At 40.0% G+C, this 13,811-nt stretch overlaps 1 protein-coding gene across 5 annotated transcripts in view; it reads right to left on the reverse strand.

The window, feature by feature from the left end:
- FAM168A (family with sequence similarity 168 member A) overlaps positions 1-13,811 on the reverse strand; it is a 195,467-nt gene that overhangs the window by 19,348 nt on the left and 162,308 nt on the right. For all 5 annotated transcript variants that reach the window (XM_079928536.1, XM_079928532.1, XM_079928534.1 and 2 more), the window contains one exon: positions 738-818. In XM_079928536.1, coding sequence (XP_079784662.1) covers positions 738-818 — 81 coding nt within the window. The remainder of the gene's footprint in view (positions 1-737; positions 819-13,811) is intronic.

Raw genomic sequence — 13,811 nt, forward strand, 5'->3', positions numbered from 1 at the left:
ACTCTCTTCCAAATCCACGTCCAGGAAGGGGTGGGTGGGTGGGTGGTGTGTGTGTGTGTGTATGTGTCAACGGCAGCCTCAGGGGAAACCGAGGGTGTGTGTGTGTGTGCGTGTATGTGTCAACGGCAGCCTCAGGGGAAACTGAGGATATGTGTGTGTGTGTGCGTGTGTGTGTGTCAACGGCAGCCTCAGGGGAAACCAAGGGTGAGGGTGTGTGTGTGTGTGTGTGTGTGTGTGTGTGTGTGTGTGTGCGTGTATGTGTCAACGGCAGCCTCAGGGGAAACTGAGGATATGTGTGTGTGTGTGCGTGTGTGTGTGTCAACGGCAGCCTCAGGGGAAACCGAGGGTGAGGGTGTGTGTGTGTGTGTGTGTGTGTGTGTGTGTGTGTGTGTGTGTGTGTGTGTGTCAACGGCAGCCTCAGGGGAAACCGAGCAAAAACTGGGTGTGGATACTGGGAGAGCAGAAAAGGTTCTGTGAGGAGGATACACATCTCAGATATTCCAGCAGAAGAGAGATGGGCCAACTTTAAGTCCCAAGGAGAATGGAAGAAATTCTGTTCCCGGAGGCTGAACTGCCCCAGTTCCCAGAGGGGACTCCCTGAACAATCAAGCGTGGACAGGCTGAGCCCAGAGCAATTAAGGACATGGAAAGGCCAGCAAGTGTTTCGGGCTTTTTTTCCCCAAATAGAGCCTCACCTCCCACCCCACTCACCACTGTTGGCTTTACTTTTTCCTTACCTGGAGCATAACTGGGGCTATTGGTGGGGTACAGGCTGGGATTGTAGGCAGGGGCTGCAGCTGGATAGGCTGTAGGGTAACCTATGAAGAGACAAAAAAGTGTCATTTAGTTGGGCAAGAAGAAAGCAGATTTCTGAGGAAATGGAATCCAAGTCCCAAGCTTGGCCTTCAGCCTCTTCATGGGCCATTTCAGGTAGTATATGTGACTGCTTTTAGCCTCTCAAGAAAAATCACCAATACCACAGTCCCAACATATACACATTTTTCTGTCTGTTTTTTCAAAGCAGTACAAGAGATATATGTCTATATGCTCACTGTAAAAAACCCTGAAACACTATGGAAGTATATATGGTAGAAAGTGTAAGTTTACTTTCATATTCCTGCCATAATACTACTCTCCTCCCCAGAGATAATAGCAGTTTGGCATCTATGTCTCCAGACAGTTTTCCATGCATTTTTATACACATATATTCAGTGGTGAGCTAGTAAATATTTAACAACTGGCTCAAGGGGATTGGGGCGGAGCCCTATTTGTAGCATTTGCTAAGTTCCATGGTGTAAGCACTCCCAACCATGGCCAATTTCAAGCTACCAACATCACTGAATAAGTGTAAGTAGCTGAGAAGCTCACAATTGGGTCTAGAGAGCCCACACAAGCCTGATCCAGTCCACCACTGCATATTATATATAAGGATTAAAAAAACGTTTTTTAATTGTGACAAAATATATATAAAATTTGTGATTTTAACCATTTAAGTGTACAATTCAGTGGCACTAATTACATTCACAATGTTGTGCAACCATCCCCACTATGTATTTCTAAAAGTTTTTAACCACCCCAAACAGAACTCTGTACCCATTAAGCAATAACACTCCATTCCCTCTTCCCATAACCCATCTTAACTTCTTTTTTTTTAATGTTTATTGGAGTATAATTGCTTTACAATGGTATGTTAGTTTCTGCTTTATAACAAAGTGAATCAGTTATACATATACATATATTCCCATATCTCTTCCCTTTTGCGTCTCCCTCCCTCCCACCCTCCCTATCCCACCCCTCTAGGTGGTCACAAAGCACTGAGCTGATCTCCCTGTGCTATGCGGCTGCTTCCCACTAGCTATCTGTTTTGCATTTGGTAGTGTATATATGTCCATGCCACTCTCATTTTGTCCCAGCCTACCCTTCCCCCTCCCCGTATCCTCAAGTCCATTCTCTAGTAGGTCTGCATCTTTATTCCTGTCCTGCCCCTAGGTTCTTCATGATTAACTTCTAATCTACTTTCTGTCTCTATGAATTTGCCTATTCTAGATACTTTATGTATTCTAACACATGGAATCAAACACTATTTATCCTTTTGTGCCTGGCTTCTTAGCATAATTTTTTCAGAGTTCATTCATGTTTTAGCATGTATCAGAACTTCATTCCTTTTTATGGCTGAGTAATATTCCACTGTATATATATACCACATTTTGTTTATCCATTCACCTGTTGATGGACACTTGGGTTGTTTCCACCTTTTGGATATTGTGAATAATGCTGCTGTGAACACTGATATACAAGTATCAGTTTGAGTCCCTGTTTTCAATTTTTGGGGGTATATACTGAGGAGCAGAATTGCTGGGTTATATGGTAATTTTATCTTTAGCTTTTTGAGGAACCACCAAACTGTTTTTCACAGTGGCTATACCATTTTACACTCCCACCAGCAATGCACGAGGGTTCCAATTTTTACACATCCTCACCAACACTTGTTATTTTCTATTTTTTTTAAATTACAGCCATCCTAGCAGGTGTGAATTGGTATCTCTTTGTGGTTTTGATGTGCATTTCCCTAATGATTAATGATGCTGAACATCTTTTCATGTGCTTACTGGTCATTTGTACATTTGTTTGGAGAAATGTCTATTCAAAACATGTGCCAATTTAAAAAGTCGGGTTGTTTTGTTGTTGAGTTGTAGGACTTTTTAATGTATTCTGGATATTAAACCTTTATCAGATTTGTCATACTGAGTGAAGTAAGCCAGACAGAGAAAGACAAATATATGATATTGCTTATATGTGGAATCTAAAAAAAAAGTGGTACAAATGAACTTATTTACAAAACAGAAATAGAGTCACAGATGTAGAAAACAAACTTATGGTTACTGGGGGGGAAAGTGGGGTGAGGGGGATAAATTGGGAGATTGGGATTGACATATACAACACTACTATATATAAAATAGATAACTAATAAGGACCTACTGTATAGCATAGGTCAGTTCTCTGTAATGAACTATATGGAAGAAGAATCTAAAAATGAGTGGATATATGCATATGTATAACTGATTCACTTTGCTGTTCAGCAGAAACTAATAACATTGTAAATCAACTATACTCCATTAAAAACTAAGAAAACAAAAAAACTTTATCAGATTTAATTTTGATGAAATCCAATTTATCTATTTTTCCTTTGTTGCTCATGTTTTTGGTGTCATATCTAAGAATACACTTGCTAAATCCAAGGTCATGAAGATTTACCCTATATTTTCTTCTAAGAGTTTTAAGGCTTTGACCCTTATATTTATATCATTGATCCTTTTTTTTTGGCTGTGCTGCATGGCTTGTGGGGATCTTAGTTCCCTGACCAGGGACTGAACCCGGGCCCTCGGCAGTGAAAGCATGGAGTCCTAGCCACTGGACTGCCAGGGAATTCCCATCATTAATTCATTTTTGTATATGGTGTGAGATAAGGGTAAATGTTGTTTTAAATTCTATTTTTTCACTTTAACATTATAAGCATTTTCCCACGTAATTCTCTTCAAAACACTTTTTAATATCTTGATAATATTCCATTATGTAGATATAGCAAATTATTTAACCATAACTCTGTTTTTATAGGTTTAGGTTGTTTTCAAATTTTCATTATTATAAATAAAGGTATGAGAACAACCCAAATAAATCTTTGGCTGCATTTCTGATTATTTTTTCAGGAATGAGTTCTAGAAGTGAGCTTTCTAGGTCAAAAGATAGTGCTATTTTTAAAGCCCATTCATTCAACAAATATTTCAGTATCTACTCTGTGCCAGACACTGTGATCCCTGCCCTTGTGGAGCTTATATTTTAAGAGGGTTGGAGAAGGCAGTGGATAAATAGTAAATATTAAAAAAACAGTCTTAAGTGCTATGGAAAAGAGAAAAAGGGCAGGGTAAAGGGCATCAGATGTGCCACGGTGTTGGGACTGCACTATTAAATAGGGTAACCAGTATAAGACACACTGAGAAAGTAAGGTTTCCACACAGACTTGAAGGAAATAGAGTTAACCAAGCAAGATGGCTGAAGGAAGAGCATTTCACAGGAAGGAAAGAGTCAGTTCAAAGGCCCTAAGTTGGGAGTATATGATATGGGATATGTCTGAGGAATAGCAAAGAGGCCAGTGTAGCTGAAGTGGAACAAGCGAGGGGGAAAGTAGTTGTAGAGGAGTCAGAGAGACAGAAGGCTGGTCAGTTCGTGTAGGGCCTTCAGGCTACTGTAAGGACTTCAACTTTTACTCTGAGTGAAATGAGAAGCCATGATGGGGTCTTGAGCAGAATAATAACATGGTCTGACTTATGTTTGAAAAGAGTCACTCTGATTGCTGTGTGGAAAACAGACTATAATGGGGGGAGAGTAGAGAAGCAGAGAGACCAGTTAGGAGGCTACTGCAAACTCCTTGCAATAGATGATGGGGCTCAGATCAGGGAAGTAGCAGCAGAAATGATGAGAAGTGACATGCTAAGAATCTTCACATACTTTGCCACACTGCTTTCTAGAAAGACTATCAATTTGTACTCACACTAGCAGTGTGTAAGTGCCTGTCTCATTGCTCCCTGCAGTTTTTAAATGCTCATTGGTATTTTGACCGACAATGGAAAGCTGATTTTAAAAGTCAAAGATTAAATCCCCAAATCCCTAAAAGCTTCTTTGGGATTTATAAATATTGAGCTTTAATAATGTATCTTTGTTAATATACCTTTCCCTAAATCCTTTCCAATTCCAAAGAAAATTCATCTCTCTTTACTCCCAATCATTTTCTGATTTCAGAACCAAGGCAGCCAACTTGTCACTTAATTAGCAATATGGAGGTCTGCCACTTCTCAAGGAGAAAGTCAAGGGTTTAATTTGGGAAGCGAAGCGACCTGGTCTCATGGTTGAAATCTGTATTCAGCTTCATGTGAGAGATTGTACAGCCAAGGGTAATCATACCCCTATTATGTCATTTCAGATGTCTTTTACTTTAGGGGCAATTACAGGATCTTCCTTCAGTGTTTCTAAGTAGAATTATTTTTCATTCACTTGAATTTGGCAGGTATCAAAGAATGGCAGCATTAGAAAAAGCCCTCTTGATTTTCTAGGTGACATCCTTAGGCTGAGAAAAAGGAAGGGATTACAGAGGTTAGAAGCACCTTCAAGGCCATTTGAGGCTAGGGCTACCCTGCAACACACTCACGCATCATTCATCCCCGCTCTTATGCCTCTACTGACCATAATAAACTCTGTCCTTTCCTGAGACTCGGCAGCCCCCTCCACTGTGAAACTGCTCTGATTGTCTGAAAGGGACTTCTCATACTTCACCAAACTCTATCTGTACCTTCTACCCTGTAGGACAGAACAAATTTGAAGACACTTGTGTCCCCAATGACAGAACTTATAACAGTGTACTTCGACAGTTTGTTTACATTTCCTGTCCTCCCCCCTTTAACCCATCTGTAAGCTTCTTGAAGGCATAGCTATGTCTCATTTGCCTGTACACAACAGCTCTTGATCAGTTCCTATTTTCTACTCCCTGAGCGTACCACCACCTCCTCTTCCCCTCAGCCTGGACAGCAAGCATCCAAGCTTCTCAAACACAGGGTGGTGATGAATAAATAGTCTGTGTGGCCAGTAGAGAGTATCCCTTCCCAACCATCAACTTCCCCTGTCCAAAAAGGGCATCATATGAAAGCTGGGCTTCCTTCCTACAACTTTTCTGGGTTTGTTTTGTTTATTTTGTTTCCTTGTCCCCAACTGATATTACTCATCCTGCTGCCTCTGTTGATGATGCTGGCATCTCTAGTGCCTAGCATAGATAACTGTAGAGAATAGGTACTCAATAAAGAGATTACCCAGGGCATTGTATTCTGGAGCTATGAAAGGTTTAAAAACAAAAGAAACAAATCCAAGAGGGTCCCTGGCTTTGAGAGTGTCACCAAGTAATGAGAGAGAAAAACAGATGAGTGGACAGTTAGAATGCAGCCCGAAAAGTGCCATGACAAGGATGTAAAGTGAGCAGAAAAGGGGCCTTTATCAACCAACATTTATTTAGTACCTATTGTCTGCCAGGGATTATACTGGGCACTAGGTGTCCCTTGATGTGGACAAAAAAAGGGGAGGAAGAACATTCCAGGCAGAAGGATGAAGGGTAGCATTTTGGGGACATCCATAAGTGGCTTGCCTTGTACCTTCCTTGGCTCTATGAAGCAGGACTGATGGGTTAACCACACCTAAAAGGGTAGGTTGCCTTTTAGGTCTTGATCTCATCATTTTGTCTTCTTGTGACCATACCTCCCTTTACAGTCACTGACCCTAACTTACCTTTTCAGTTTCATCTGTCCACTACCTATGCCCAAGTTTCATATTGCTAGACTGGACTGCTGTCCTGAACTCCAGACTCACAGTATCTAACTACCTACTTAACATCTCCACTTGGATGTTTGCTAGACATCAAGGCTATATGGGTAGAGTGGCTAAGAGTATGGTCTCTGGAGCTAGATCTAAGCTTAGGTTTGAATTCCAGCAACACCACTAATTATTTGTGTGACCTTGGGCCACTTACTTAACCTCTCTGTGCTTTAGTTTTCTCATTTGTAAAGTGGGAATAATAATATTATTTACTTAATAGGTTGCTATAAGTATTAAATTAGTAAGACCTCAAAGTACTAGGAGCCAGGCAAACAGTTAAGACTTCAAAAAGTTAGCTATTATTATTTTAAACTTATGACATTCAAAAATTAAATATTTACTTTTATCTTCCCAACCCCTTCCAAATCTCTTCTCTAAGCTTTTTCTCCACACCAGTAAATGACAACTCATTCTTCTAGCTCCTCAGGCCAAAAATCTTAGAGTCATCCTTGACTCTATACTCTTCTTCTCCTATCCACATCTAATCCATCAGCAAATCCTTTCAGTTCCACCTTTAGAATATATTTAAAATCTGACCACATCTCACTGCCTACATACTTTCTATCCTAGTCCAAGTCATTGTTACTTCTCACCTAGATTATTGCAATAGCTTCTTAAGGGGTCTCCCTGCTTCTACCTTTGATCCTATGCAGTCTCTTTACCACAGCAGCCAGAAGAGATCCATTAAAACATTAAATCAGATCATGACACTCCTCTCTTTAAGCCCCACAGTAGCTTCCCAAGACAATTATGGTGAAATCCTTTCAATGACCCACCAGCTACCTCTCTAACCTCTCCTTGCCCACATGCTAATCTACTCCAGCCACAATGGCCTCCTTGCTGTTCTTCAAATGTGTCAAGCACTTTCCCATCTCAGAGCCTTTACCCTGACCCTTTCTTCCCTTCTGGAACTCTGTTCAAAGGTCACCTTACATTCTAAAATACTACCTTCAACTTTCATTACTCTCTGTGCTCCTTATCATGCTTTGTTTTCCTTCACAGCAGTTAACAACCTGATATACTATATGTTTACGTATTTATGGGAGACTGCCTATCTCCCACTACTAGAATGTAAGTTTCAGGTCATAGTAACACTTGCTAGACTGGCTATTACCTGCTGAAGTCTCCTCTCAGCACACTCCCAAGACTCTGGATAGGTTCTGCCCCACCAAAGCGAGTGGAGCGCACTCCAAGTCCCAGTTCCCCAAGACTGCCTGAATCTGTTAAAGTGCATTGGGGTAAAGACATGGAATTCAAATGATATACCATGGATATTTCACCCACCACTCAGACAAAAGATATTTTCATACATGCTAAGTCATTCAAGCCTCAAAACAACACTAATGTTACTTTCCCCATTTTGTAGATAAGGAAATCAAGGCTCAAAGAGGTAAAGTGATATTTTGGCTGAGATTATTCAGTAAATCAGTGGTGGAAACTGGCCTTTTCCACACCTACCAAATAACTATGACTTGCTCCTTGGGAACAAGTGTGCCCCTCCTGTATTTATATTCTTTGGAGGTCAAGAGTGAAGAGAATAAATGGACACAAGTGAGCTTTTCTCCTCTGTACCTCAAAGGCTACAGTAGTGATCAGGTTTCCTAGGATTCTGATGCGTACATTTTAACTGCTTTACAGATGTTAATACAATCTAATCCCTTTTACTTGTTGTTACTAGGATTAGGACTGAAGAAATGTAAAGCTATTTTCTTGATTAATATGGAAATTAGAAATTACTTTCAAGAGAAATCAGAAACTATTTCTGAAACGACTTGATCTTTAGGAAGTAAAAATAGCAGAGTATCAAAAAGGTAGTGGAAGACTAACTCCTTGGGTCAGGAAGACAAAGAGGATTACTCCTTTGTGAGCAGGGGGAACACTTATGCAATGAAGACAGAGCTTTAGCTCTGAAGCTCACAATTAAAATGAAGAAAACTGTCCCCCAACCCTAGGGGCGACCAAAAAAACCATACAAGCAAAACAAAAATCTTTAATTCTCTCAAAATAAAAAAGAAGAGGGCAAGAGGAAGGATACAGTTTTGAATCTGTAACACGTTCTGAGCACTGTGCCAGGCACTTCTTTATCTGACTTAATTTTTACCCTAACTCTATGAAATACATTATTAGTCCCATTTTATAGATGAGGATATTGAAGCTTAGACTTATCTTACACAACTACTAAAAAGAGAGTGGAGACAGAACTGGGCCTGTTGAATGAGACAAAGTCCATTCTAACAACCTCCCTCAAAACATGAGTCTACTTTGCATAAACCTCTGGATTTGGCTGCCGTTTTCTTTGCCAACATTCTTTTACTTCAGATTCAAAACCTGAGAAAACAGGAAATTACTCAGGAGAATCGATTTGGTCAAAGATGGTGCAGTTATTTAAAAAAAAAAAAAGCTATTCTGTTCCCACTCAGTATCCTAATATAGGTCATGCTCACGTTACTGAAAAGCATCACACAGGCACTGAATTACACAGTTAAAAGAGGTATTAGAGATGATTGAGTCTAATTTGACACTCAGCACTGTAATATCTTCTATAGTGGCCCACATGGCTGGCCACATGGCCTCTGCCAGGACACCTTCTAATGATGGTGTGTTCAGAATCTCTTGAGGCAGTCAAAGCTCCTGTTGGAGAGCTCTGGAGGTTAAGAAATTCTTTACTCTGTGCTAAAAATCAACCTTGTAAGGACTCTAACCCTGAACAGCTTCTAAACTACTGGTCCTACTTCCACCTTCACAGAACATGTCTGTTTCCTCTGCTCCAGCACAACTGTCCACAGATATGAAGATATCTGTTATTCTTCCTGAATTTTCTCTTGCTCAAATCCAGACTCAATTCCTTCAACTCTTCCCCATCCTGATTGTCCACCTTTGGTCAGACTTCAATTTACAAATCATCTTCCCTTAAAATAATTCCATTTTCTTCCTGCCTCGCTCACTCTACTTTTTTTCCCTTGATTTAAAAAAAAAAAGAACTGAATTGACACAACAAGACTGGTAATAAGTGGTCAATGAAGGCCTAAAGTGACTTAATCCAGATTTCTTCATCATTATCCATCAGCATAGTTAGCACCTAGCAGATGCTTACCGTGCCAAGCATGGTGCTAGGTTCTCTACATAGAGCTTACAGTCTTAACAGGGAAGTAACATAGATTATTTATATTAATCTATAGGCAATATATATGATATATAATCAGAGAATGTTGGGGTATTCTAGAAATGCTGAGGAAGGAGTGAAGAACAGGTCTGGGACAGTTGGGAATAGCTTTTCAGATGAAGAAAGATTTTAGCTGGCCTTGAACAATGAATAAGAGGAGTTTGTCAGAGGTGTGTGAGGGTGCGGACAAAGAAATATATATTCGTTTCATGCATGAAGGCATGAAAATGTATCCCATATCAGGCAAATGGCAAATAGTTCAGTGTGGTTGGAGGTTACAGTGAGTGGGGAAGAGTGGCAGGAAATGAATGTTTAAAAAATACGCTGGGGGGGCTTCCCTGGTGGTGCAGTGGTTGAGAGTCCGCCTGCCGATGCAGGGGACACGGGTTCGTGCCCCAGTCCGGGAAGATCTCACATGCCGCGGAGCGGCTGGGCCCGTGAGCCATGGCCGCTGAGCCTGTGCGTCTGAAGCCTGTGCTCCGCAACGGGAGAGGCCACAACAGTGAGAGGCCCACGTACCGCAAAAAAAAAACAACACTGGGGACAGATTGTGAAGAGATCTGAATGTCAGGCTAAGACATGGAATTTAAGAATCCATTGGAGGATTTTAAATTGGAGAGTTTCAAATTTGTGTTTTATAAAAACAACTACAGTAGCAATGTAGAAAGGGGTTCAGAGTGGGTGAGATCAGAGAAAGAGGGACCAGATGGGAAGTTGGTGCAACAGCCCAAAGGCAAAGCTAAAACATTAACAATGGGATAAAGAGAGTGGAATTACAAAGATGTTTAGGAGACAGAGCTCACGAAACTTCATCCTGACAGCAAAATCATTTTTATTGCACTGAGCTGAAAGGCTAAAAGTAAAGATAGGAAACATTCTAACTGCAGGGTTTGTGGGCTTTTTTCCCCCTTTTCTTTAAATAGGCAGAAGGAAAGAAAATAAATTAAATGGACCCTTGAATGTGTTCGCTCCAGATAAAAAGCCTAAATCTGAATTCCTCTTACTAGTTGGGAGGCCTGGCTGCTAAGAGTGCTATACTGGTGGGAATGTAGGTCAGGGAGGCAGGCAGCAGTTCTGCAGTGCTGGCTCTGGAGCAGCCCATCAGACCTGAATCTGAGGAAGCCTGTACACTGGATTCAAGGCCCACCCACCCGGCCTCCCACTAGTGAGCCCCAGGGAAATATAAGGGTGTAAGTGAGGCATTGTTCTTAGTTGGGGCAAGGCAACTCCCCCGTGAGGTAACAAGAAAGGGGGCACTATCCTGTAATCAACTGTGCTCTGAGTTACGTTGTTGCATCTTCAGGGAGAACTCATCCATCAGGTGAAAGGCCACCAACCTGCGGGTCATTCACCTTGGCTGGGCCCTAGAAGAGAAAGGCTGCTGAAACCAGAGCAGGCCTAGCTTGGTATGTCTTCAGTGTAAAAACAATATCACAACAAAAAAAGATAAGAAAATAGGCTAGGTTCAAGCTAGTAATAAAATTGCTACTAAGTAAGCACATAGGTAAGTGTGTTCCTATTCCTCACGGGAAACATTCTTTTACAAATCTAAAAATATCACCGAAGTTCCCTATCTGCCAGTATGGGAGAAATCTTAATGGAAAGCAGATGGCCTATTCTGTCTCAACCACCACTCCAGGAGTATGCTGCTGCTCCCCCCGCCCCGCCACCATCTATAAGACAGATGGGAGGTGCTCAGCACTTTACAGACTGTTCGTGAATGATTCCTGCCCTCCCTGCATTTATCTTTTAAAAGAGATAAAAAAGCAAGATGAAATCTTGCAAACTGATGATTTGGTCCATGAATCCCTTTTCCTCCCAGATCAATTCACTCTTTCATTTCATTATTCTGTTTAACAAGATTTGGTAAAGGAAAGAATCTTGCTCAGATTCAATAAAATATATTGGGATACTTGGTTTTTCATGTGAAGAAAAAATAATTAGATCCCCCCCTCTCACTTCTCCAATTCCAGAAAGACCAAAGACCTAAATTAAACAAAGAAACAAAAACTTTAAAACTATTAGAAAAAAAAAAAAAGGAGAATATCAGTTTGACCTTGGGATTAGAAAGTATCAATATTTCTTAGATGAGACCAAAAGGTTGATAAATTTAACTTATCAAAATTTAAATCTGTATGACAAGATGCTATAAACAGAGTGAAAAAGCAAGCACAGAGGGCTTCCCTGGTGGCGCAGTGGTTGAGAGTCGGCCTACCGATGCAGGGGACACGAGTTCGTGCCCCGGTCTGGGAAGATCCCACATGCCGCGGAGTGGCTGGGCCTGTGAGCCATGGCTGCTGAGCCTGCGCATCTGGAGCCTGTGCTCCACAACGGGAGAGGCCACAACAGTGAGAGGCCCACATACCGAAAAAAAAAAAAAAAAAATAGCAAGCACAGAGTAAGAAAAGATATTTATCACACATTTAAAAAGAACTAGTATCCAGAATAAAGAACTCATATTAATCAGTAAGAAAATGAAAATAAGGCAAGAGAATCTAATCATGCAATTCATGGAAGAAATCACTCAAATGAGTCGAGAGATGGAGGAGAAAAGAAAAAGATGTTCAACGACACTAGTAATCAGCAAAATGCAAGTAGATGGAATACAATATCATTTCACACCTATCAGACTGACAAATATTTTGAAGTCTGACAATATCAAGTGTTAGGAAGGATTTGAAACAATGGGAATTAATAAAAGCATTCTGAAAGGCAATTTTGTAATACCAAATAAAGACATACAACCTAGCAGAATCTGTTTCTAAGTATATAAGCTTGGGGAACTGGAATTGGAGCTGGGCCTTGTGGAATAGGCAGGATTCTGACAGGCAAAGATAAAAGAACTGGCATTCCCAAATAAAAACTGTATAAGCAAGGTCATAGAGACAGGAAACCATTTGAGGAATAGCCAGACTCTTTTCCAAAGTGGCTATACCATTTTTACACTCCTAGCATCAGTATATAAGAGTTTTAATTTCTCCATATCCTTGCCAACACTTGTTATTATCTGCCTTTTTAATTATAGCCATTCTAAGGGTGTTAAATAGAACCTTACTGTGGTTTTGATTTGCATTTCCCTGATGACTAATTATGTTGAACACCTTCTCATGTGTTTATTAGCCATCTTTATATCTTCTTTGGAGAACTATCTATTCAGATTCTTTGCAAATTTCTTAATTGGGTTGTCTTTATTATCGACTTGTAAGAGTTCTTGACATATAAACATCGGTACAAGTCCCTTATCTGTCAGATGATTTGCAAATATTTTATCCCAAATATGTGGGTTGTCTTTTTGTTTTACTGATGGTGTCCTTTGAAGTACAAAAGTTCTAAATTTTGATTAAGTCCAATTTACCTATTTTTTCTTTGGCTTCTTGTGCTACTGGTATCATATGTAAGAAACCCTTGCCAAATCTAAGGTCACAAAGATTTACCTCCAAGTTTTCTTATAAGAGTTTTATAGTTCTAGCTCTTATATTTAGGTCTTTGAACCATTCTGAGCTAATTTTTGTATATGATGTGAAAGAGGGGTCCTATTTCATTCTTTCACATGTAGATATCTAGTTGTCCCAGCACCATATGTTGAAAAGACTGTTCTTTCCCCCACTGAATTGTTTTTGGTACCCTTGTTGAAAATCACTGACTGTAAATACGAGGGTTTATTTCTGGACACTCAATACTATTCCAGTGATCCATATGTCTACCCCTATGCCAAAAACACAGTCTTGATTACCTGTAGCTTTCTAATAAGTTCTGGGAAATTGGGAAGTGTGGGTCCTCTGAATCTGTTCCTGTTCAAGATTGTTTTGGCTAATATGGGTCCTTTGAATTTCCATGTGAAGTTTAGGAACAGCTTGTCAAAATATGCAAACAAGTCAGCTGGGATTCTGATAGGGACTGTGTTGAATCTGTAGATCAATTTGGGGAGTATTACCATCTTAAAAATATTAAATCTTTCAATCCATGAACATGGGATATTTTTCTAATTATTTAGATCATTAATTTCTTTCAAGAATGTTTTGTAGTTTTCAGAGTTTATGTTTTATGCTTCTTTTGTTAAATTGATTCCTATTTTTTTTGTTTTGATGCTATTGTAAACAGAATTGTTTTCATAATTTCATTTTTGGATTATTTATTACAACTGTACAGAAATATGATTTTTATATATTGATCTTATATCCTGCAACCTTGCTGAACTCATTTACTAGTTCTAATAGTTTCTGCATGGATTCCT

The sequence above is a fragment of the Stenella coeruleoalba genome, assembly GCF_951394435.1.
Source record: "Stenella coeruleoalba genome assembly, chromosome: 8".
Lineage (NCBI taxonomy): Eukaryota > Metazoa > Chordata > Mammalia > Artiodactyla > Delphinidae > Stenella > Stenella coeruleoalba.